The sequence below is a fragment of the Aptenodytes patagonicus genome, chromosome 15, assembly GCF_965638725.1.
Source record: "Aptenodytes patagonicus chromosome 15, bAptPat1.pri.cur, whole genome shotgun sequence".
In the NCBI taxonomy this organism is placed as follows: Eukaryota; Metazoa; Chordata; class Aves; order Sphenisciformes; family Spheniscidae; genus Aptenodytes; species Aptenodytes patagonicus.
The window spans coordinates 8,974,736-8,999,027 of NC_134963.1; the positions used below are offsets into that span (position 1 = coordinate 8,974,736).

The following is a 24,292-nucleotide window of genomic DNA, read 5'->3' on the forward strand; positions in this document are numbered from 1 at the left end:
CTCGGCCAGGAGCGGGGGACCCTGGTCCCCCATGGGGCTGGCCAGGATGTGGCCATCTCCTGTTCTCCATCCCAAACCCTCTCCCCTGCCACCAGTTGCCTGCTGTATTTTAAGGGCTTATCTTAGCCATGAGCCCCCGGGCTGGCTCCTCATCAGTCACCACCTAAAAGCGCTACCCAGAGGTCTCTGGGGGACTTTGCTCGTCTGCTCCCATTTCTGCTCATCCCCCCGTGTTCCTGAGTGTGCGCTGGCTGGCTGCCTCCACAGCACCTTTCCTTCCTGGATTTGTAAAAGGATTTATCCTGTAGATTGCTTCCCTATTGATTTTAATCATTAAGCTGGAGTTGCTATTGCTGGATGTAAATAATGTGTGCCACCTCTGTTTGCTGACGGCGCTGGGACGAGTGCTGCTCTCAGGCTGATGGGGGCAGCAAATATTGCTGGGGCTGGGGAAGGTGATCCGGGATTTTGAGGGATTGGTTCGTAATCCCATCAGCTTCCATAAACACATCTGCTAGTTTGCTCCACTGAAGGTCTTGAAATGCACAACGTTACTGGTGCCGTGCTCGCAGCAGCAGCCTGGGTAGGTCGCATGGTCCACCTGGTCCCTGACTCGCTCTGAATTGCCTCAAAACACCTCCTTGAAGCAGGTCTCTTTCTCTCTGCCTGGACTTGCTGGGCAGGTGGGATGCTCTGAGCACCTGGGGAACACTATAGTGGGGAAAATAGGTTCAAAAGCATTGATTAGAGATCCTTAAAGTTTTGAACTATCTTCTGACCAAAAAAAAAAAAGGTCCTCTTATGCTAAATGATTGCCCAAGGGACAAATCCTTCAACCTTTCTCGAGCCAGCCAGCTTTTAATATGATAAGTATCTTGCAAAGCTGAGAAAATCCTTACAGCTGTAGTTAGCAGAAGCATGTGCGTAGGGAAGGCAGCCCCACGTACTGCACGCTGCGCGAGCGGGAGCCGGGCAGGCCACCGAGACTGAGTCCGGTGCCTAGAGAGAGATATGGGAGTTGTGCCTGAAGGAGAAGGGATTGCAGGAGGAGGCAGACGGACTTTGAGGAAAAAGCTTTTTGGTTCAGTTAGTGATGTTACGCAGATGGGGAATGAGGTAATGCAGCCATGCCTTCAAGGTGGAAACCATCTTTTGATGTGGGTTGATTTATAGCCATTTTGCATCCCCGTCTCAGCCAAGCGTCCAAGTGATGCTGGGGGGCAGAGGCCCCCTCCCTGCCCACCGGCACGGCTCCTGCCTGCTTTGCCCAGGCTAGGTCTTTGCCCAAAGGGCATTTCCAGGCTGTGGTCTGTAGGGTCATCGCTCTGAGCGGGTCAGCAAGGGCAGTGCCTGGTCTGAAACTGCCCGTTAGGGATGCGAGGGAAGGGCTGATCCAGCAGTCTTGGGGGGATGGAAGGAAAGTGGGGGGCAGTGGTACAGCACCTCCACCTGCCTCCCCATCCCACGCTGCAAACAGCAGTCCTTTTTTGTTTTATTTTATTTTGATTCTGAGGGGTTGCACATGGAAGTGGGCAGGGATGTTTGCCAGAGGCGCCGAGCCTGCGCCCGGCTCCGCTCGGGCTGGCTCTGCCTGACCCGTTCGTGCCCCCCGCGTCCCCCTCCCCAGTTGGCAGGAAGCAGTTCATGAAATTCGAGTGTGCGAGCAATGCTGCAGAGGTGCTGGGCTGCGACCTGGAGGAGCTCACCACCGCCGTCTTCAAACACCACCTGAAGCAGATCCTGGCGCAGGTCATGGCACGAGGCAGCCGGCTGCCCCCGGCGGAGGAGAGCCTGGCAGGTACCGGGATGCTGCATCCCTTTTTCCTTTATTTATGGGTGATAGGGAAGTGCTTGCTCTGCGCTGCTCTGGACTTTTCAGGCAGTGAGGTCCATTTAAGTATGTTCGTGTTAATTAAATTATTAACTGTGCTCTGTCACGTAGCTACCCTCAGCTCTATAGCTGACCCTGCCTGTCACTCCTTAGGGACACCTGAAGATCAGGCGAATTCAGATAGTGCTACTGGCAGATAAGTGATGTGGATTAAATGCTGTGAGACATCTCCCTAGAAAAGGGGGAAAAAAAAACCCCAAACCAGGAGGGCAGCAGGGTGAGCATCCTTCCCTGTGTCCACAAATGAAGCCGCGCTGGTGTTGTGCTGCGTGCGCCCGCATGCTGCAAGGAGACCTGGACATGGTGAGGAGTTGTGCTCCTGCTAGACAAACTGCTGCTGAGCCACTATAAACCTCGAATTAATATATGGACCTAATTCACAGAGGCAGATCCAGCATGCACATGGCGGGTGGGGTGAGATACCGCCCGGCTTTAAGGACAGCCTTTCCACGCCCGACTTGTCCTAGGAGGCAGAATCACAGCCGGGCCTCTGCAAGTTATTCCAATAAAGGCAAGAACTTGCAGAACTGGCCTTTAACATGGCCATAGTTTTATTTCTTAAATATACATTAGGCAGGAGGCACTAGAGGAGCTGAAGGCAGGCGGGTGGATGTGCACTGCTTGTGTAACCGGAGCGATGCCGTGCCTGGCAGGCAGAGGCTGGGAGCCATGCGGGTTATCCTGCCCAGTGAGCGAGGGAATCCCCTGCTACTGGCTTGGCTCTGCATAGGCTGAACTCAGCTGGAAATAAATGATGTGCCTTTGCCTGCTCTTCTCTCTGCCTGTGCCAGGACCGAAGATGACGGGTGTGGAGTGTGTGGAGGGGATGGCTTCGGGTCTCTATGAAGAGCTCTTTGCCGTGGTCGTCTCACTGATCAACAGGTACGGAGCTGCCAGGTGCCACGCTGAGGGTGTCTATGGGCGATAGTTCCTTCTCCTGGGGCTGCTGAAGAGGAACCTATGCTGGGGGCTCTCCGGAGAGAGGCATGGAGCTGGTAACCACTGCCTGCTGAAAAAAGAAAGTTATCTGAAAATCTCCTTCTGGGAGAGCATGCGGGCACTCGGGACCTTCCACGGGCTGTTGGCCCCGCATGAGCCGGCACCGGGGACGAAGGGCCCCACGGAGCAGCAGTCTGTGCATCCGGGTGTTGCACGGGGCAGCACGTGTCCTGCCCCTCCTGCTGGCGCGGGCAGCGCCTGGCTGGCACCGCTTCTGCTGCAGCTGCTAAGCTGCCTGTCGGGAGGCAGCACCGTGAGCAGACATGCCGAGCGGCGGAGCGCAGGGCATCGCAGCGCCGAGAGGAGCAGCCCAGCTACCTATTAATAATAGATGTGACTTTGCAGACCGAAATCAAGGTTACCAATACGGGCAGAGCAATAAACCACTCAGGGAATTCCACAGCAAGCCCTGCAGATGCATGGTAGGAGTCGCTTCGTGGTAAAAGCTTTATCACAGGAGAGGATCGAGATGTCAGGCGTGAGAGGGTCTGGCACCAGAGTAGCTGCCGAGGTGCCCTGGGAGGCTGTGTCTGTGTCCTGCTGCCAGGTGCTGGTACGGCTGAGCAGGCGGCACCTTCCTCTGCGCCGGGGGCTTGTCCTCACTCTGCTTATTTCCATCTGGAGAGCCATGATGGGAAGGACATCCTCTGTGGCCTGATGTATCTCTTTCTTCAGGTGGTTTAAATCCGAAATGATCTATTTGGATAAATGGAATAATTTAACACCGGGGTAAGGATCAGGCCCCTGAACCATTCCGTTTTCTCAGTTCTGATGCACAACTCGGTTTGTTGAAGTCAACATCCACATAAAAGCTGGTGCCCAAAAATACTCTGTGTTATTGTTGCAGGTTTATTTTAACCTGCAGTTGAATATTTTTATTGTAATTCCTAGCAACCACATTCCAAAGGGAAGTTGCTGATGGTGCTCTAAGGGCTGACAGAAGAGCAAAATATTGCAGATTCTCCTGAATAACAGCATTAACTCGGGATGCATCCCGGGTCCCCTCTTCCCTTTAAAGGTAGCATTCTTTTGCCCATCTTTATTTTCCGCACCAGCCCACCAAAACCTATTAAACCATGGCAACAATGATCCAGGTGAAAGAGGCATGTTTCAGTGTATCATGAAAATGCTGTTTCCTCAGTGAGTTGATGGTGAACGTGAATCTTTTCAACTCCGGTTGCAGGAGGGTGCTGCTATGAAATTCTGCAAGCAATCCATAAACATACTTTTGTTTCTTCATTCACCCCTGTGCTTTCATGGAGGTGCTGGCCTCCTTGGTGCCTTGCTATCGAGGAGAAATGCATCTCCTTTAATCTCGCTGAAGCAGCGGCAGGCTGCCCTGCCGGCGGGGCTGCTGGGGAAGAGGCAGCACTGCAGCCGGCAAAGCAACACAACGCAATGGCTGTTTCAGAAATATGCATTAAAAACAGTCTCGGAGGTTTCTCAGGGTCAGACCCCCCTGCTATCCTTATCTGAAATACTGGAAATGGCTGCAAGCAACATTTTAAGAAGTAAACATCTCTGTTTCTCTCAAGAAGCCCCTTGATGTCTGCTTCTCAGATGACGCGTGTTACGGGCTGTGGTTCCTATTAGAGATTTCCTCAGGAGCTGAACGTCACAGTTTCTCCTGTAGAAATGCTGCAGATGGCACAGCACGGCGCGGCAGCCGGGGCTTTGGATACTCACGTCATCCTCAGTGTTGGCGTCACGTGCCACTTTTCAAATCAACTGGTCCATCAAACTTAACATGTTTGGATGAAGATGTAGTACTTTAAATAACTAGAGTGCCAGGATGGGGCCAAGCGTGGGAAGGGTGGCATCTCATCCCACCCCACTGTTAAGAGTTCGTTAGGCCAGGTCAGGAGCAGCCTGTGCCACATGTCTCCATCCAGGCTGGGAGGAGACGCTGGCTTGAGTAGATCAAAGAAGAGGTGGGTGAAGCGTAAGGGAGAAGCAAAAGAGCCGTGCCAGGAGGTGTGGGTTCTCCTTGACCGGAGACACTGGGAGAGGGGGAGACGGGAAACGCTGGGCTGGTGCATGGGATGGTGCCCACCCAGGGACGTGCACGTCGGGGAGAAGAGGCAGTGTCACCTCTGAAGGCAGAGCTCAGACACGTCCGTGGGTAAAACCCTGTGGTATGTGTGGCTCTTTCCCCAGGTCTTTCTCCTCCCAGCACCTCTCCATGGCCTCCATTGCGGTGGTGGACACTCCTGGCTTTCACAACCCACGGCACCAGCGGGGCAAGCGAGCAGCGACTTTTGAAGAGCTCTGCCACAACTACGTGCACGAGCGGCTGCAGGCCCTTTTCTACGAGAAAACCTTTGTTTCAGAAATGGAGAGGTACAGAGAGGTGAGGAGCAAGGGCTGGGAGCCCAGCGGGTCCCTGTGCCCTGCCAGGGTGTGACCAAATAACACACTTCAGCAGCTTTAATGGGAGGAGTGTTGCAGAAATGAGGGGTCTGTATGGAGCCGTAGCCTTGAGACGGGTCTCTCGTCCCCCCGCTGGCCCAGTCACGGATCCTCTTGGGTATTTCTGATGTGCTAGAAATGCCAAGCTGCCTGGGCATCTCTTTGGGCAGGCTTGTTCCAGCTCAGGAGGCTTCACGCCCTTCTGTTGGTGCAGCTGAGGTTTTCCTTGGGTGCTGAATAGTAGAGAATAGAAAGGAAAATGATAAATTATTGCAGAAATAAGCTGCTGAAAAATCGGCAAGCAGAGATGAACTTATTAGGATTGCAGAAGTTACTTTAATATCTCTAGCCCTGGGAAAATAATTGAATTCCCATGGCTTAATATTCACCCATCACTTGTGCCAAGTAAGTATATATGTGCTCTTCGTTAGTGATGAATATGTAGTTACTGACCAGGCTTGAAATGACAGCGGGCTCAGCAGGCTCGCCTTGCCTTGGTTTTGTTGCTGGCTAAGGAAGGCTGCCCTGGTGCAAGACGTTTCCCTGTGAGCCATGAGACTGCAACTGTGAGCCCGAGCCCCAGTGACCCATCTACTCCCAGAGCTGGGTCACACATGGGGGTGATGGTGGCACGTGCCCTTGGTAGGAAGAAACTTGGGCCCCGTTGCTGCTTTCTGCTCCACCTGCGCTCTTACGCTGGAAACCGGAACCCCTGAGCAAAATCTCACCGTGTTACCATGGAGAGACATTAAAACTATGGCTCTTGCTGAACATCCCTGGTTCACATGTGAGCGAGAGCAAGCCGTGCTTACCCTGCCCCTCCCGGCGGGGCTCCCCGTGCCCCAGGGCATGGCACGGAGGAGTGTTGGGAGTGGGTGCTGGAGCCGTGGGTGGTGGGTGAGCCCTGCAGCCGGGGGTTCGCAGCCTGAAGCCCTTGGTTGAGAAAGGGAAACAATGCCTGCAAGCTGCGAATTAAATAATTGATTGTTTTCTTGGTGCTTTCTCATTAAGTCTTCATTTATTATCATATCCATGATTTATGCAGCTTGTCTGACATCCACAAAGCGCTGCAGAAGTCCGTTGGGTGCAGTGGTCCCGACAGCCCTGCCTGCGGGGGTAGACGTTGCCGTGCCTCTGCATCACAGCAGAGGTGTCTCCGGTGGCTGCTTCGCTCTGCCAGCACTGGATCCCTGCAAAGCCAAGCGGGAGCACGGCCCGCGCCATCCTCCTCCCCCTCCGTGCAAACAGATCTCCTCTTGGCTTTCAGATGCCAGACCATGACTGAAGCAAGCTTTTAAATAATGTTTTCCAGGAAAATGTTGAGGTGTCTTTTGATCTTCCAGAGCGCTCGCCACTGGCCACGCTGTCCATCGTCGACCTGAGCTCCTCACAGGTAACCTGTCCCTGTGGCCATGGTGGGAGTTGTTTGCTCTGGCCATGCTTGAAGCATCCTTGTGCTCAGAGGAGTGAGGATTTCAGGGGCAGAGTGGGACCTCGCGGTGTGTTTTGCATAGAGCAGCCCAGGGTGTTGCAGGGGAGTGCACAGCATCAACCTGGACCTTTTTGGCTTTTTAAAATACAAGCACCCTTCCTGGTCAAGCCCTGCTCCGGGCACCCCTCCCAGCCTGGCTGCAGAGCTGGGATGACTTGCCCCTGGGACACAGTGTGACTGCGGAGGTCTCAAGGGTGATGTCCAGAGCTGGATCAGGCCAGGAGGGTTTCCTGACCCTGGCCTGGGGCAGGGGACACGGTTGAGCAGAGGTGGTGGGGAGCAAAGTGGGAGCAGGCTGGCATGGCTGTGGCTGGAGACGACTGTCCAGAGCCTTCCTGCCCCTTCCCTGTCACCAAAGGCCATCTCCCTTTGGCAGCCGCAGGTGCTGCCCAGCAGCCTGGGGGCCGATCGCAGGGGGCTGTTGTGGATCCTGGACGAGGAGGTGCTGATCCCAGGCTCCGGGGACGAAGCTGCCTTCGACCGCCTGTGCTCCTACTTCGTCACGAAGGGACCCAGTCAGGAGGGTAAGTCTGGATCAGCTCGGCTGCCCATCCTTTGGCATCGCTATTTAGCTTTGGCAATTTAAGAAACCATGCAACAAATTAAATATCTCACTGGGCTTTTCTTCTTGGGCAATTCTGGGGTGCCATGGCAGGGGACAGCTACATGCGCAGGTGCGAGCAGGCGCTGCACTTCGAGATCTCCCACCAGCTGGGCACGGACCCTGTGTGCTACGACCTCACGGGCTGGGTCAGCAAAGCCAAGCTCAACCTCTCGGCACAAAATGCCATCCAGGTGCTGCAGCGGTCCAAGGTGTAAGTACGAGGGGGTGCCGCAGGGCTGGTCTGCCACGGCGCCGGCAGTCATCCCTGTGCCCATGAGAGCAGTTTGGGATGACTTCCACCGTGAGCCGTGCTGCTCCAGCTGGGGCTGGAGATTGCAAACCTGCCCCAGCTCCGAGAGGTGGTTCGTGGTGGGGAAGGCGGAGGGTTGTGAGGCATCCCAATGGGGAGGAGAGGACCCATAGCCTGGCCGAGGTCAGCCAGGGCGGGCAATGGCCTTGGCACTGGCTGCGAGGGGTCCCTGCCTGTCCCCCCACCTCCTGCCCAACGCACAGCCCAGGCGACAGAGCTGATACGGTCGCGGGTGGGCAAGGAGGGGATGGGATCTCGAGCGGATCCCGTCTGCACGGCAGCCGGAGGCACCTGCTGATACCGGTGTTGCATTGCCGGAGTCCAGCTCCACCCAGGGGAAAAACTGCAAGGAAGCCAGAAAAAACCACAGGTTTCAACCCAGCTTTGTGGAAATCCTGAGAGTTTAGTTAAGGTGGGGGGAGCAGGTGTCAAGTGATTTGACTTACAGCCATCAAGCCCTCGGGCTGACTGACAGCCAGATGTACACGTTGTGATCGCAGTAGACGCTACAGAGCGAGCTGGTGAATAATGCCGCAGTGAACAGCTTTCCATCAAAGCTGTCTGGGTTCTTCGAGACAGTAGATCCGTGCCATTGACGTTTCAGTGGGGGTCCCCTCCTGCAGGTGTGGGCAGTGAGGGGTGCAAGGGGGCACAGGGGGACCCTGCGATGTCCTTGGCTCCGCAGTGCCGTGGGGTTGGGTGTCCGGTGCGGGTCGGGGCCCCAAGACATCACTGGCTGAGGGCAGCTCCCCATGCAGCAACCGCTCAGGTTTTCCCCACCGCTTCGAGGAACCTTGTAAAGTAAATTGGAATTGAAACTTAATCGAGCTGCTGCAGATGTCTCCACATACGGGATGATTTTAACCTTCTGCTTAAACACTCCCAGCTCATTTTCTTTTGGGCTTAAATTCAGGAAAGTTTTAATAGTGGTCAACAGCTCGGTGCCTGAACCAGAGAGGAACAGAGCGGGTGGGTGGTGTCCTGGCACCCCTGCTCTGCTCCGCGGCCAGGTGTCCTGTGGCAGCACCAATGCCGAATTTGGGGTGCTGGCCATTGCATCCCCGTTGAAGGGGTTGGGAAGCAGAGGTTCCCCGGCGCTGGCACCGTTGCGGCCCCACTGCCCTGTCTCGTTGCTCACCCCAACAGGGATGCCGTGAAGGAGCTGATGTTGCTGCGCTCGCGGGCGCTGCTGGCCTGCCGTGCCGTGGCGGGGCTGGAGGGATGCTCCCAGGCGGTCCTGCACCGCAACGGCTGTGTGAGGAAGACCTTTGCCAGCAGCTTCGCAGCTGTGAAGAAGAGGTCGGTGTGTGCTCAGCTCAAACTGCAGGCGGTGAGTGCGGGCACCGGGACCCTCGTGGCTGCAGGTCGGCGTATTTGCAGCGCTGCGTATCCTGACCCCACACTGAGGCCCTGCCTTAGACACACTTCTCCTTAGCGAGAGCCCTGCACCCCTCAGCAGGCACCTCCTGCACCGCAGGGCTGAGGGTCACCATTGCAGCTGTGTCCCGCAGGGCTCTTGGCCCAGGATGCTGCTCTGGCCGCAGGTGGCTACAAGCCTCCCCAGCATCGCTGTCGCTCAGGGAAAGCATCCCAGGCAAACAAATCATAAAGCAGATTACACACGCACCTTGCTGTGCCGCCGCTTAATCCTCTTAAGCCCTCAGAGTAGACTAGCCCTCTGGGCTGGGCACGTGCCAAGCTCCTGCTGATCTCAGCCATAATTAGGCGCCTAAACTCTCTCAGTCTCCGTAGACTCCCCAGCCAGCCCGCTTTGTGGTTCTGGCCGTCCCTGGCAAACCCCCACCCAGCAACCCTCAACCCTGGTAACTTTTTGTAGCCCATCAACCAAAAACATCGGACATTAGGAGGAAGGGTCCCACTCAGCATCTGTGACTTGCACCTTGGGCTCACCTCTCTGACTGAAGCTGTTGTTCCTAACGTGCACCTGAGCTTTGAGGGCTCTGAGGATGACTCCTTCACCTGCCCAGACACGCTGCGGCGGGTGCATGGGGAGTGTTTCCCACCACCGCCGCCTGCTGCTCCTTTGCCCCATGCCCCCCTCCAGCCCTGCTGACCTCTGCTTGCCTGGCAGGACGCGCTCACGAACCTGCTCCGACGGTCCCAGCTGCACTTTGTCCACTGCCTCCTCCCGGGAATGGGGGCGGAGGGGGTGGAGGGGCCGGTCCCTCGGCCCCCCGCACCGCCTGATGCAGCCCTGCGGCTGGACGTGCCGGCCCTGCGAGCCCAGCTGGAGGGGACCCAGCTCCTGGACGCCCTGCGCCTCCACCGCATCGGTACGCCCTGGCCCTCCACTGCTGCAGTGTGCTGGGCCGGTCCCGCCTCCAGTGCTGCCCTGCCGGCAACTCAGCCCTTCCACGCTTTGCTCATCATCTGCCTCTCACCAGCCCCACTTCAGCAAAACCCCTGGGTTTTTATTGCTGCTTTTTGCACGGGTGCCCAGCCCCTCTCCTGCCCGCAGCATGCAGTGCTGCTGGGTGGCACAGCTCCGGTGGGGTTCCCCTGTGCATCTGTGCATCAGGTTGGACCTGCACCGACCGCAGTCACAGTCCATGCCAAGGGGAGAGGGACCCATGCAGGAGGCCCAGGGGCATCTCCTGCATGACACGAGGTGCTGGGATGGCGTCTGGCCACCTCAAGCGCATCTCCACTGCTTCTCCACTCCCTCTGCCCTGACCTCACTACAGGGGTTTCTCTCTGCTAAGGGCAGCTTCCCTGGTCCCCATCACCCGCGATACCTTTTGCTGTGTGCAGGACATGCCACCCTTTGCAGCAGCCCCCACCGCTGGTTCCCTCCCTGACATTTCAGTGCAAGCCACGTGCCCCTGGGCTGGCGCAGCCCCCAGAGATGTCTGTCTGCCCCCAGGGTATGCGGATCGCCTGCTCCTGACCCAGTTCCGACGGCGCTTCCAGGTCCTGGCTCCGGACATCATGAAGAAGTACAACTCTGCCTACGAGGTGCCAGACGAGAGCAAGGTGCGTCCCGGGCTGGCCTGGGGAGCGTGGGCCAAGAGCCCCATGTAGGGCTCTGCCGGTGCCGGAGCTCTTCCAGCCTTCCCCAACATGGTCAGGGCTTTCTTTGCAATGAGGAGCAATTCCTGGAGCTCCCTACAGGCAGCCCCTGTGCTGGCATTGCCTGTACCCTGCGTGAGCCCGGCTGTCCTCTCTCCAAATGGGCTGGGTCATGCGAGCATCTCCCTGCCCTGGGACAGGAGCTGCTTTCCCAGTCCCTGCCTCGCTCAGGCATTCGGTGTTGCTGATATTATTCCTTTGGCTGCTGTAGGGTCAATACCCGCAGGTCTGTGGGCTGCCAAGCTCCAGCGTCTCCCAACAGCTGTGGATGATGCTCCTTTGCTCTGTTGCTGCAGGATCCACCATGGGTGGGAGTGCACATCTGGACAGCTGTTGAGGAACTTTAGTAGCAGGGTTGTCAGTGCAGGTCTGGGGGTTTCTTAAATGCGAGGCTGTCCTCAGGAACTAGGGATGAAGGAGAAAAACCACATTCAGCAAGGCTTCAGGGTAGGTCACCAGCATTCGCAGTGCTGCTGAGAAACCGGGATTGGGTTTGGGAGTCTGCAGGGTCAGCCTGTACGTCCGGGCTCTGGGTGGTCGGAGCTCCCTAGCAATGATCAGGAGTGGTCTGGCAGTGGGGCTGCGTCCTGCGTGGGTGCAGCCTTGTGCAGCGCTGGTTGCAGGGAGTGGCTTTGCATCCTGCTCCTCTTCGCCCTTCCCATGCGTGCCTGAGCATGGAGGGACACGGGTCCTCCAGCAACCTGGCAGAGCAGCCAAGCTCGGCTCTTTGTCCCGGAGTTTCTCCCCCTGAGGACTGTTTTCGCAAAGGCAGTAAACGTGCCTGGCGTGAGCTGCATTTGCCAATGTTATTGCACCATGGAGAGGACTTGGAGAAATCAGCCTGGAAATGAAGACTGTTATTGCTTCTTTTTAATACTCAAGAGGAAATGGCTTTGAAAATCCTGCTTGCTCAGGGCTGTGCCTTGGTCCTCCGGTGTTCTGGCTGCATGCCTGGTAGGTCTCGTTTTGCAGGACAGGGCACAAACTGTGGGACTGGCGACATGTGCAGAGGGCAGGATCGTGTGCATTGCTCTGGCCCAGCATGGCGGCACCCTGTCACCCTGGCTCCCCCAAAAACCAGCTGGCTGAGAACAAGCCAGGCAGCATTCCCAGGGACCCAACAGAGCAGGGACCATGGAGGTTCCTGGGGACTGGGCATCACCTGCCTTCAGGCACCTGTAAAGCAGCAGTGCAGGGTGGCTCCTTGCCTCGTCCCACAAAGCCTGAAAGCCAAAGGAGCTCATGAATGAAGGCGGAGATTTGCTAGTTTTATTTGTTTCATAATAAATTTGTAGCAAAAACTGGGGAGAACCGCCCCTGCTCCTGGAAGAGGCTATGAGCGAGCCAAGAAGCACTGAGAGCCGGGAAGAGCCGAGAGGAGATGAATTAAACATGGGCATGTGCTCTGTTGTGCAAACTGCCAGCCAGCGTGTGCAAATTCAATTACGACCTTGGGATTTAATAAGACAAGTTTGACAGTCAGAAAAGGTCAATATTGTTATTAAATGCTGTAAGGAGGCAGAGGGTGCCTCGTCAGCAGCGTGTAAGCAGGGGATTTGAAAAATCCCATCTTCCCTGGAGCTTGTTGCCACGTGGTTTTGTTAGCTGCAGACTGCTTCCCGGTAAGCTGCATTAACTCAGCCGCTGGAGCACAAGAGGTGCTTGTATGTAGCGAGGGTGTGACGGTGCAGCAATAACCGACCCCGCTGTTGTGCATGGGATGGGACCGTCCCGTGCAGCCCTGTGCCTGGCCCCAGTCCCAGCAGTGCCACAGGAGTGGGGCACAGCCGCGGTGCTGGTGCTTCCTCACCTCTGGCACAGAGTTTTGTGCACCGTGGTGGTCTGTCCCCTGTGCACTTGTGTGCTCCGTCCCCACCTCACCCCGGTGCGTGCATGGCTGCTGGCGAGGGCTAGAGCTGCATTTCTGCTGCAGCAAGGTGCTCCTGGGGCCGTGCTGAAATATTTCTCACGTGGATTTGTCCTTCGTGAAGGAGATGCGTGAGGCTGCCAGAGGATGTCGTATGGAGTGAAGTATTAGTGGAGGATTTTTGTTAAAATTTCTGTAGCTCTGGGGTTTTCAAATCATCCATTCGTCCAGGTAGTGTGTTTGCTGCCCTGGGGAAATGTACGGTATTGCTGGCTTGTTATGTTCACATGTCATAGAATCATAGAATCATAGGATCATTAAGGTTGGAAAAGACCTCTAAGATCATCGAGTCCAACCGTCAACCCAACACCACCATGTCCACTAAACCATGTCCCTAAGCGCATGGACCCATGTCGGTCCAAAGCTCAGAGTAATTGAGTTCAGGCTTCTCCTACAGCTTGGGACTTATCTCCTGCTTGCCCCCCTGCGGGGGCTCAGCTCTGTGCCGGTGGGCTTGGGGGGGAACCCGGTGCTTTCTCCCCTGCTTTCGGCTCCATGGGCCGAGCTGTTGGCAAACTGGTTAGGAGGGCAGCACCGAGGGCTCGCAGCTGCACAGCACAGTTGGACCCTGGTTGGACGGTGCCAGGACGAGCTCTCGCCTTCCCCTGAGTAGCCTCCTTCTGCGGCTGCCTGTGCATTGGGGTCTTTCCAGACCAGGGATGGCAGCAAAAGGGGGAAAATCTTGCATGCAGCTGCAGATCTCCGCTCCCCATCCTGCCAAAAGCCTCTGGGGCAGAAAGCCCTTCTCGCACCAGGACTCGGGGCTGGGGCAGCCGTTTCTGAGGCTGCTCTCAGGCTGGGCAGATGTGCTTTTACATGGGGAAGAGGAAATGAGAGCACAGCTGGATGCACCCTTACTGGGTGCCTGTAAGGACCAGGGGTCTCTGCGCCCCATTTCAGCAGGCTTGTGCCAGGGTGTAAGTGTTTTCTGAGCAACTCTGCGATGTGCTCCTTCTCTGCAGGCTATAGAGGACCTCTTCCAGGCACTGGATCTGGAGAAGAAGAGCGTCGCCATAGGACACAGCCAGGTATGACGGCTCCGGTCTCTGCTTCCCTGTTGCTCTCGGTGCATACGGGCACAGCCAGCCCTGCGCCGGGCGCTGCCAGCTGCCCAAAGCTTCCCAAACTGGAGAGACAATCTCTCCTCCGCTGCTCCCCATGGCGCCCAGGTGGGTTGGGAAACCAAGCTTCACCAAAAATCAAAGTGGAAGGCTCCTAATTCACATTTGAAGGTGTTACCCTGGGTAAACTGTGTACCTGATTGTGGAAATCCGGTCCCTCGTGGCATTTCACTTCCTAATTACCTTTGATGTCTCATGGGAGTAAATGGGGCTTGGGCAGCTCATGGTTTTGGTGGGCTGGGGTTAACACTGCTGAGCCGGGCAGCTGCAGGTGCAAGAGTTGTTGCAGCAACAACATTTGAACTTAAATGCGATAATTTCAAAGAAAAATTAATTTTGTATGCGTGCTTTCCTTCAGCTCTTGGAGTCTATAAAGAAAGAATTCCTGAAATGGTTCTGTGGAGCAAAATAACTTACTTTTATCCTGCACAGTGCAGTTTGCAATTATCTCTGCTATGAAACCCTTGTACTTAATCAATACTGCGATAGCAGCTCCAGTCACATCTTGTTATAGAGGAGTTAGTTTTGCCATCGCTTTGAGCATTGATTTTGTACTAGCTTCTAAAACTCACTGGCTTGTGAAGTTAACACAGACATTAATGAGACAATCAAATAGGTGGTGGAGCAATCACAGCATTATCTCAAGAAAGTGAGTTTCTTTGGAATTGTTCTTTGATTCAATTTGGCATCTTTAAAACACAGCTCTTTAAGTATGCCACTGGCTTCACAAGTGTAATTAAGTTTTTATTAAAGCTGTATTATGCAAACGGTGCACAATATTCAGGAGTGATTGGTCCCATATCTCAAGAGCTTCGCCAGGCAATGACCGAGAGACACCTTGCACTCTGAGAGATCGATACCAGGCTAAATTCGATGGCATCAGCAAATCTGTATCATTTATGAGGTGTTTCTGACAAGTTCATTTAAAGAAAATGATGTGGTTAATTCTGTTTTTCCTGTTGTAAACTGGCATCTTTGCTGTTATCTGTGCGTATCTGTGTGTACGCTGTCAAAAATGCTGTTTCCAGCAGAGACAGCCCTGCCTTCCATGCAGCAGGTGAGAAATGGGCAGTAGCCCAAGGGGAGAGTTTCAAGGACTTGCAGCTTCTTGTGATGGTTGATGCCTATGTCAAAAAGGAGAAGGGAGAAGAGGCAGGGACAGAGAGCAAATGCCAGCGTGCGCACAGTGCGAGGGTCAGATCCCAAAAGGCGCTCAGCAGCCCAGTCCCCGGGGAGTCAGTGGGAGCTAGGCAGCCCCGTACGCCCTGTTTCGGCGATGCCCAGGTGCAGGAGATGGAGGGGCGGGTGGAAGGTCCTCTCCAGGATGTGCAGCCATCCTGCTGCTGGGCTTGGGGACGGGACAGAGCCGGGATACAGCGCTCTCTTGGTGTCCCATGAGTGTCCCCAGGGAGGTCGGTGCCAGGGCTGCCTCAGGTGCCTTCGTGGCACAGGGCAGACAGGGGTGTTGCAGGTTTGGCCAAGTAGGGCAGGAGTCCCCTTCCAGCCCAGCGTTTTGGGCTGGTGCAGTGGTTGCACTCACTGGTCCCAGCTGGTCTAAGGACCTTCAGTCTCCTGCAGGTCTCAGGGGAGGCTGCAAGGTCTTAGCCAGAAATACGTCCCATTGGCTGCGGGCAGGTTTCAGACCCTGTCCTGGGGGTGCGTAACCTCCATTACTTGCTGTCAGGTTTTCCTGAAGCCGGGGGTCATCTCCAGACTGGAGAAGCAGCGCGACAAGCTGATAGCCCAGAAGATGATCCTGCTCCAGGCTGCTTGCAAGGGCTTCCTCAGCCGTCAGAAGTTCAAGAGGTTGAAGGTATCCATCCCACAGGTCGTGGATGCCCTGTGCCCACCAAAGCACAGGCTCGGTGCTGCTGTGATACAGCCCAGAGCATCCAAATTACAGCTCTTTGAGCGGAGCAGGTGGCTCCTTTGAAGGGTACCCACTCTGCCCTGCCCTGTGGGCAGCCATAGGGTGCCTCGCTGCCATCCCCTGCGGTGCAGAGCTCCTCCACCACCTCATCCCTCTCTATCCCGGTGCCCCAGCCTGGTCCTTCCCAGTGGGCTCGGTTGTGGCTGGGTGAGGGGCACTGCCGGCCGTGTCTCCCCACAGATCCAGCGCCTCGCCGTCCACTGCATCCAGAAGAACCTGGTGGTCTTCCAGGCAGTCAGGCACTGGCCCTGGTGGCAGCTGCTGAGCCGCGTGCGGCCCTTGCTCAGCGTTAACCTCGTGGAGGAGCAGCTTCGTGCAAAAGAAGTATGCACCAAGCGATGGGAGGGGATGGGTTGGGATGGGACGGGACGGGATGCTTTAGGGCCTCTGCCTGGTGGGTCAGTCAAACTGGAAATCACTTCTGCCAGGGCAGAGATGTTTTGCTGACCATCCATAAGTTGTCATCTGTTCTTAGCACTGCATTTTTCCCCCCAAGTAATGTGTTTTGCGGAGCTGCAGGGGGAGAAATAACTCTCCTTCCTTAGAGGGGCAGTAGCAAATGCACCATGTCCCTGCAGCCGAAGCCCCATCCCAGGGCCGTGACTGCCCTGCTGCCTGCCTCATGCCCCCCATGAGCTTGCTGGGGCTGGGTCCGCTGAGCCGAGCCCCTTGGGGACGGGTGCCCCACATCAGTCTGTGGGGTGACGGATGATGAGCAACCAAACACATCCTTGACACAGGGGACTCTGCTGTGTACTGTCACCAGAGCTGTACTGCCTTCCACCTGAGCTGCCACTGGTGATGGGAGACGTTAATGGGCATTTGCTGACCTGGGAAAGGCACCTTTCGCCCCTCTGCACTGTCTGAGGCCTGTGCTAAATTCTTAGTCTGTCTTTCTTGACATCCTGCTCCTCCTCTTGCCTTAGTGAGGTTTTAACAAGATGTTTTCAGGCTGGTTCGGACAAAATAAAAGCTGCCCAAGCCTCTGTTTCTCTCTCCAAACCTGCCTGGGATCCGTCAGGCTCCATCACCCGTTAACCTCTGTTTTTATCACAACTCTGCACGTTCTGCTTCTGCTCAGTGTTGGACATCAAAGCAGGACAAGGCTGTACTGAGCAGCTCTTTCTGCGGTTACAGTCAGGCTGCCTGAAAAAGAATCACAGAAAACAATGTGCCTTTGCAACTGCTCTGTGATAGTCTGCCAGGGCCCCAGGAACACTCCATGAGCAAAATTCAGATGTTTGACTGTTCATCCCAGGCTTTTGAGGTTTGCTTCTTTCTCATAAAATGTGCTCTGTATGTACACCAAAGCTGACATTCCTTCTGATGAAATTCATGTCAGGAGCTGTAGTCCCAGCAATTTGCAGTGAGCAGCCTTCAAAGTTGCCTAGTAAATTTTATTAATAAGGCAGCTATGTCTCTCCCACTTATTTTTAACAGAAAATGAGATTTTCATAAATGAACTGAGAATGCTGGAGCTCTCCATGTGTGTTGTTTTGCAATCTTCCCTAGGAGGAGCTGGCAGCGCTGAGAAGGAAGCTGGAAAAATCCGAGCAGGCGTGCAGCGAGCTCAGGCAGACTGCAGAGAAGCTGGAAAGCAAGGTAGAGCCCGAAAAAAGCCTCTGCCGCAGCCCCGCTTGGTTGAGTTGGAAATTAAGTTGGAAATTAAGCCATGTCGGGATAAATATGACCACCAATTACATTACAGCAGGAGGAGCCGTGATCAGCAGAGGGTTGGGCAGGGGGCAGCTGCCGAACTGCCGGCAGAGTAACCGCAGCCAAAGGTGGTTCTCTGTGCAGGACCCAGCCGGGCTGCGGTGCCTGACTGCAGCACCCAGCGCCAGCATCGCTGCAGGGTCCATGCTGGGTGGGATCCTGCCTGCCAGAGCAACGGGTCCCCCCAGGGTCTGCACCCAGAAAACAGCCCAGACGCCCTGGGAATGGGCCATTCCCAGGGGTGTCCCCAGGGAAAGCCTCATGTCCCCTCCGGCAAGGACAGACGTCATCTCGTGCTGCCACCGGCACAGCATACGAGGCTGAAAAACGGCAGTGTGAATGTCATCCCTTCTGCTGACAAAAGGGTATAATTAGAATGGGAAATTACACACAGATATATCATGTTCTCATTATGCTCTCAGGACTGCAGGCTCGCTGACCTCTGCAGACACCAGAAATGACTTAGTTTAATGGGACGAATGCTAATACCAAGGAGACGGCATGCAGTGGAAGTGTCCTGCCCATCTCCTGGCTCCGAGCGTGACCCCTCTGTGCACAGTGCTCGTGGGGTGGCAGCTGCCGGGGCAGCCGCTTGGCCACCCCCTTGTGCGTGTCAGAAGGGACTTGGAGGCACGTTGGGGACCACGTGCATCGCTGGCTGGCCGCTGGTCCTGTGCGGAGTCCCCCCTCGGATGCACAGGCTCCTGTGCAATTGCACCTGGGGTTTTGTTAAGCACTGGGAGCAGAAAGAGCTCCCCAAGTTTGCTATAAATACCCTGGGTTTACCTGGCTCGCCGGGCTGCGGTGCTTGCTCCTCGCGTGGGGTGGCTGCGCTGTGGTCTAGGTGTAATGCTGCAGTTCTGGTTAATGGTACCAACAGCCCGGAGGGCCAGGCACCCCTTTCTCAATGGGAAGCGGCTAAAGATGATTTAACTTAAGCTCCGTGTTAAAAATGAAATCACACCCACAAGGCTGGGACTGCTGAGCGAGGCTAACGCCTCAGGACAGACCTAGAAAAATACCATCTCCCCAGGGAAAGAAAACCTATTGAGTTTACTTACTGAGTGTGGTTGTTGGACCGTGTTGGACCCCCTGAAGGGCTTGTGTAGTGCGCCTGCAAAACGTGAAGTGCCTTAAAATGCTGTCAAATGAAGGAAAAGGAGCGTTGGAAGCCTGCATGTTCCTGCTGGCCCTGCTGCCTCTGTAGCCCCTCGCTTGGCCGGATTAGCGCATGTTCACCTCTGCTTTGCAGAAAATTGAATTAATACTCCAGATTAATAATTCACTCCTTCATTCACCTGCTTATTGTTTCAAATGAAACTTAATGCTAATCAGCTAGAACGGTGCAGAAATCTGATGAGCCCTGCCTGCAGTGCACTGCAGGCAGCACAGTGCAGGCAGCGCACTGCTGGTGCCAGCTGCCCGCTGTGCAGCCGTAGCAGGCAGCTGCCTTGCCACAGGCAGCCGTGCGAGGAGTGCAGCCAGGGGCTCCAGCAGCAGTTGCTCTTTGCTGGGCACTGCCAGTGGGAGCCTGGGTTCCCACTGGTGACACGGATTGGTGACGGTGTGCACTTACCACTTCCCCTAAGCATAGGCAGCTGCCAAAGGAGAGTAGTCAGGACACTCGGGTCGATACGGGCTGGGCGGGCCCCCCCCCCCGAGCTGGCGTGCACGGCGATGCCCAGCCTGACTCCGCGTTGCCCCCCCAGATCATCGACCTGACGACGGAGCTGTCGGATGAGCGGTACAAGGGTGATGTCGCCTGCCAGGTCCTGGACGGGGAGCGGGCAGAGAGGCTGCGTGGCACCCGCGAGCTGCAGGAGCTGCAGGTAGGAGAGCCCCGAGCCATCAGGCCATGCCGGTGGCAATGCTGTGCTCTCGGCACAGCCTTGCTGGACCCAAGTGCCCTGGAGCCGGGTAGAGCTGCTCCCTTCCTTCCCTGGGTTTCCCCAGAGGAAACACGACCAAGTGCAGAAGAAACTGGAGTCGGTGGAAAAGCAGCTGGAAGAGGCCCAGCAGCTGGTTCAGTTGCGTGAGATGAAGATAAGTGGCTCTGGAGGAGGTAGGGGCATCCCTTCGGGGGCGATGCATGCTCTGGGCATCCAGCCTGACCTGAGGGGCCAGCACGGCCACCCCAGTGGGGCAGCAAAGCCTCTTGCAATGGGCAGAGTCTTGCCCCCCCTGCTCCGGGCAGCTCTGCTCCTCCAGCCCCTGGCCACCCCAGTGTGTTTTTGGCACCCTGTCACTCTGCATTGCTCATCTGGTGGGAGCTGGCAGTGACGGCTCAGTCACACACGGCTCTGGCTCTTGCATGGGGCTGGGGATGCAGGCAGAGATTCTTCCTGAGGGCACTGCTGGTGCTTGCTGACGTTGCCCGGCACTCCTGGCAGATCAAAGTGTGTTTGAAGCATGTTGTGGAGTGATGAGGAGGCTGCTAAGACACAAGTGGGATGGGGTGGGGTGGGATGGGATGAGCATGCATGCTTTGCCTAGGGTGGGGGTACATGTGCTATGCGAGCCGGGGCAGCCCTGGGTGCACAAAGCAGAGCTGCGCCCTACGAGCTCGGTGCTGGTGTTCATGCCATACAGGAGCCACGGTGCTGTTGTGCATTCGCCCATCTGACCCTGGCACGGCCACTCGGGCTGGTCAGGCCTGAGCACCCACCCAGCGTCTCCGGGTCTCTCCTTTCGCAGAGGACGAGTGGCAAGTGCGCTTCGACTGCGCGCAGACGGAGATCGCCTTCCTGCAGAAGCGGCTGGCGCAGCTGGAGGAGCGGCTGGAGTCCGAGCTGGGCGTCAAGATGGGGCTCGAGCAAAAGGCAAGTGCTGCCGGCCCCGGGGCGTGGGCAGGGACAGGGGTTCCCCAGGCTCACACCGAGGAGCGGGGCTGTTGCTAGAGCCCGTTGTCCTCTCCTCGCTCCCAGGGCGGGCAAAGCTTTGCAGGACTGAGGCTCAGAAATGCAGCTGTTTGCTGCTGATGGTCTCACTGACCAGGGGAAACCGGCTGTTTTCTGCTGGTTTAAGAATAAATACCCCAAAGCTTCCTTCAAGCTTAAAAAGTTACTTTTGCACCAGAACATGGCAAAATTCAACCTTGGTCAAGCGTGAGCATGAGCACAGGGTGAAAAGCTGTGGGGTGGAGAGAAGCTCGGTGGTGGGTCTTGGTGTTGGTCTGGCTTTTGGATACTGGACTGGGTTGTGCCCACACCATCTGTCACACAAAGAGCTGGCAGTTCCCAAGCTTTGCCATGCGGAGGGAAAAAGCCAATGTGCTTCCCTGAGTAGTGCCTGGGAGTCAGGTCACTTCCCATAAGGATAAAATAAAGAAATGAATATTATTCATGGTACATTAAAAAGTAATAAGAAAAGCAGCCCAGTCTTAGGAGCTTGGGTAAAGCAAAACAGCCCATTTGCTTTCAGATAGTTAGTTTGGAATTACAGGCTTCATTAATGCAAGATTTTGCTTATTTAAAGTAATTGCTTAATGACTCCATCCTCTGGCTGGTGAGAGCTCTGCATGTGTCTCTGCCCCAAACATGGTGCGAATCCTTGGGGGATCCAGCTCATTCCATCCAGGCACTGCCTTTCACAGAGAAACGGGATCAGGCGTCCACTCCTGGGGCAGCTTCGCTGACTCAGCAGGAGGGCTGGGATGCTGCGGGCACACAGGAAGGTGCCTGGAGTGTTGAGGGGTCAGGGGACCTAAATTTGTCCTTGTTTGGCGAAAGATTTCCGTCTGAACCATCCCTTGGCGCCGAAGCGGGGCTGAGCCCCGGGCGGGGAGCGGCTGCGGGGTGCGTGTGCTGTAGGGTCCCTCCACTGCTCACCTCCACCTCTGCCCGCAGCTCAGCGAGGTGCAGGCAGCGTGCGAGGCAGCCAAGAAGGTGTCCCAGCAGCTGCGGCGGCGGTGCAGGCAGCTGGCCTGCGAGCTGGAGGACGCGCGGGTGCTCGCCGAGAGCCAGCAGAGCCGTAGCCACGAGCTGGAGAAGAGGCAGAAGAAGTAAGGCTGGTGGGAGCGCACGCGAGGGCTGGGGCTGCTAGAGCGGGAGTGCAGGGGATGGGGATGCTTAGGGTGGCTTCGGGTGAGGAGTTCCTGGAAGGGCTGCTATTTTCATCTACTTCGACTGCTGGAGGTTGCACCAAGCCGGGAGGTTATTTTAACATCCCGTTGCTGTGTGACTGTAACACACTTCCATAATAGAAATCACTCCCAGTGCAATGCTTGGTGGCACCGTGGGGAGGACTGCCTGGGGCTCGGAGACCATGCTGGCTCCCGTGTTGCTGGGTGCGGGGGCACGTTCGTGCTGAGGTGTCCCAGGCCTTGGTGTACCCTCGGCGCAGACATGCCTGCGCTGGGAGCGCTGCTGGCAAACTGGGCACCTGGTGTGGAGGAGGGGAGCCCTGTAGCCAAGAAATGACCCCCAGTGTTTTAATGCTGCCATTTGATACCAGTGAATGAAATAGGTTTTCTGCCCAAAAATAGGATACCAAGACCAAAAGGCACAGAAAACATGGGAAATCACCAATCGCTTCCTTTATAATTTCTTTTAATTTACACTTTATTGCTGGTATTCCCCGCTTGCCTGTGCTGAGATGCTGACTGTGGGCTGGGGCTTGGTCTGGCCCAGAGATATGAAAGTGCTGAGAAGCTCTGAGGATTATTGCTCCAAAGCGGCGATTCTTCCTGAGCTGAAACCAAGCCCTTGGTGCGGCAGAGTCCCAGCTGGCCCTGGGGATGGAGCTGCCTGCGGTGGCGGGGAGCAGAGGGCTGCTGCCCATAGTGGCGGGGGGCAGAGGGCAGCTGCCCACGCACAAGCACGTTTTGTGGTGTTTTGGGTCTGTAGCAGCTGATTGCAGCAGTTTTTTGCGCTCTGCTTTTGGTGACTGCCTGTGGGCACACCGCTGCTGCTCCATGCTGTCCGCTTCCCACGGCTGGCATTTGTGCGGAGTAATTAGGGATTCACAAAACGATGGCAGCACTTTGCAGACAATAGGCTTTTTTTTTTTTTTTTGTCCTCTCAAAAGCACTTAGAAAGTCCAGTGCCAGGAGAAGCGGCTTGCCGCCTGCTGAGCCTGTCTCCCTGCCTGCCTTGGCGCAGCTCCCGGGGCCAGGAGGCAGCCATGCTGCCGTCACAGACCTGCTCGGGAGAGGTAACGTGTGTTTTCCCCCTCCAGGTTTGACCTGCAGTTAGCCCAGGCCCTGGGAGAGTCTGCCTTTGAGAAGAGCCTCCGTGAAAAAGTGTCACAGGAGAACACCAGCATCCGATGGGAGATGGGCAAACTTCAGCAGAGCTTACAGGTAAGAGGGAAATATCCCACTTTGCTGCATTATATCCAGGTTTGGGAGCAGCTCTCAGAGCAAAGCCATTATCTTTGCAATTATAGCAGAGGCAATCAGGCATAAACCCAGCAACTTGATTCCAGTTTCTTTTAGCGCAGATCTAGGATGTGCCTGATGTATTTAAATAACATTATCCTCTGCCAGAAGAAAGGCTATCACTTTTTACAAGTGATACCCATCCCATGGTTTAGCTAATTAGGCCCACCCTCATTTTCACTGAAGTCACTTCACGCCTCTACGCGCAACCTCACCTGCAAGAAGCCGCAGGTCTGTGCCCCCATGGGACAGTGCTGCACCGGGCGCCTGCCGAGCCCCCCACAGCAGCAGGGGCACGGTGTGCTGGGGTGGGGGGGAAGCCACAAGGTAGCTTCCAGCCACCCCAGGCAGTGGGGGCTGCGGGGAACCCGCGTGGGGGACAGCCTGTGGGAGGAGGAAGGCGAGGTCAGGAGCGAGTGAGCAAAACCGAGAGGGAAATCATTGCTCGGGGCTCATGGTGGGGACGGGGGCTGCCAGTGCAGAGAGGGGGCTGACCGCTGCCTGCTGCTGCTCCGGGGTGTTTCTGATGATGCCATAGGAATCGGTCTGGGTTTTAAGAGCGAAGTGCGTGTGCAAGGCCCCTCTCCTGCATTTGGGGCTCGGCTGCTGACCTGCCGCTCTGCCCCTGCCGAGCAGCAGAAGGAGGCGGAGGCGGCCAGCTTGGCACAGCGGGCGACCATGCTGGCCGGCCGGGTGCAGGAGCTCAGCACCCCCAGCGCCCTGGATGCCCGCGCCGTGCCCACACTCAGGAAGCAGCTCTGGGACCTGGAGGCCAGCGCTGCCGAGCAGCAGAAAGAGCTGGAGCGGCAAACAGCCGCTGTCGATCACCTGGAGCAGGTAGCGTGGCCCCCACCCGGGCTGGGGCTGGGTGTGCCAGGGATGTTCATCTCTGCACCTTTGTCCCTCTGGGGTTGTGTACAACTGCTGTGCATTCATCTTTCAGCTCCACCAGAGGCTGGAGCTGGAGATAGAGCGGATGAAGCAGATCCACCAGAAGGAGCTGGAGGACAAGGACGAGGAGCTGGAGGACGTGCGGCAGTCCTGCCAGAGGAGGGTAGGTTGGCGCCAGGTTGGGGGACAATGCTGGGTGCTCCCCAGGGCTCCCCCTGTCCACAGTGCGGAGGAGGAGCTGTTCCCAGGGGTCCCTCCTCCCTGGGGAGCGGCAGGGCGGGCAAGCGCTGCTTTCCCACCACCAGCCTGGCATGAGCCCCGTCGCAGCCCCGGGTGCAAAATCAGGGTCTGGGTCAGGCGTGAGTCCTTGTTGCAACGGAGCGGCTGTCGGGGATGGTGTGTGAGAGCCACGTGTGATGCAGCGCACGGGCACGGTGCTCCCGCTAACACCAGTGTTACGCCAAGGGCACCAACTCCAGCCAGCCAGGGCTTCGTGTGCGGTAATAATTAACAGAAAATACCCTTCCAACAAGGC

The 24,292-nt window shown here is 56.4% G+C and overlaps 1 protein-coding gene across 2 annotated transcripts in view; it reads left to right on the top strand.

The window, feature by feature from the left end:
* The window catches only part of MYO18B (myosin XVIIIB), a 78,123-nt gene that overhangs the window by 17,416 nt on the left and 36,415 nt on the right, over positions 1-24,292 (top strand). For both annotated transcript variants that reach the window (XM_076352521.1, XM_076352522.1), the window contains exons 13-32: positions 1,628-1,798; positions 2,683-2,773; positions 5,048-5,240; positions 6,612-6,692; positions 7,168-7,315; positions 7,447-7,606; positions 8,852-9,035; positions 9,798-9,999; positions 10,590-10,699; positions 13,685-13,750; positions 15,528-15,656; positions 15,954-16,097; positions 17,286-17,375; positions 19,199-19,318; positions 19,443-19,551; positions 20,184-20,308; positions 21,335-21,489; positions 22,665-22,788; positions 23,503-23,703; positions 23,810-23,920. In XM_076352521.1, coding sequence (XP_076208636.1) covers positions 1,628-1,798; positions 2,683-2,773; positions 5,048-5,240; positions 6,612-6,692; positions 7,168-7,315; positions 7,447-7,606; positions 8,852-9,035; positions 9,798-9,999; positions 10,590-10,699; positions 13,685-13,750; positions 15,528-15,656; positions 15,954-16,097; positions 17,286-17,375; positions 19,199-19,318; positions 19,443-19,551; positions 20,184-20,308; positions 21,335-21,489; positions 22,665-22,788; positions 23,503-23,703; positions 23,810-23,920 — 2,714 coding nt within the window. The remainder of the gene's footprint in view (positions 1-1,627; positions 1,799-2,682; positions 2,774-5,047; positions 5,241-6,611; positions 6,693-7,167; positions 7,316-7,446; positions 7,607-8,851; positions 9,036-9,797; positions 10,000-10,589; positions 10,700-13,684; positions 13,751-15,527; positions 15,657-15,953; positions 16,098-17,285; positions 17,376-19,198; positions 19,319-19,442; positions 19,552-20,183; positions 20,309-21,334; positions 21,490-22,664; positions 22,789-23,502; positions 23,704-23,809; positions 23,921-24,292) is intronic.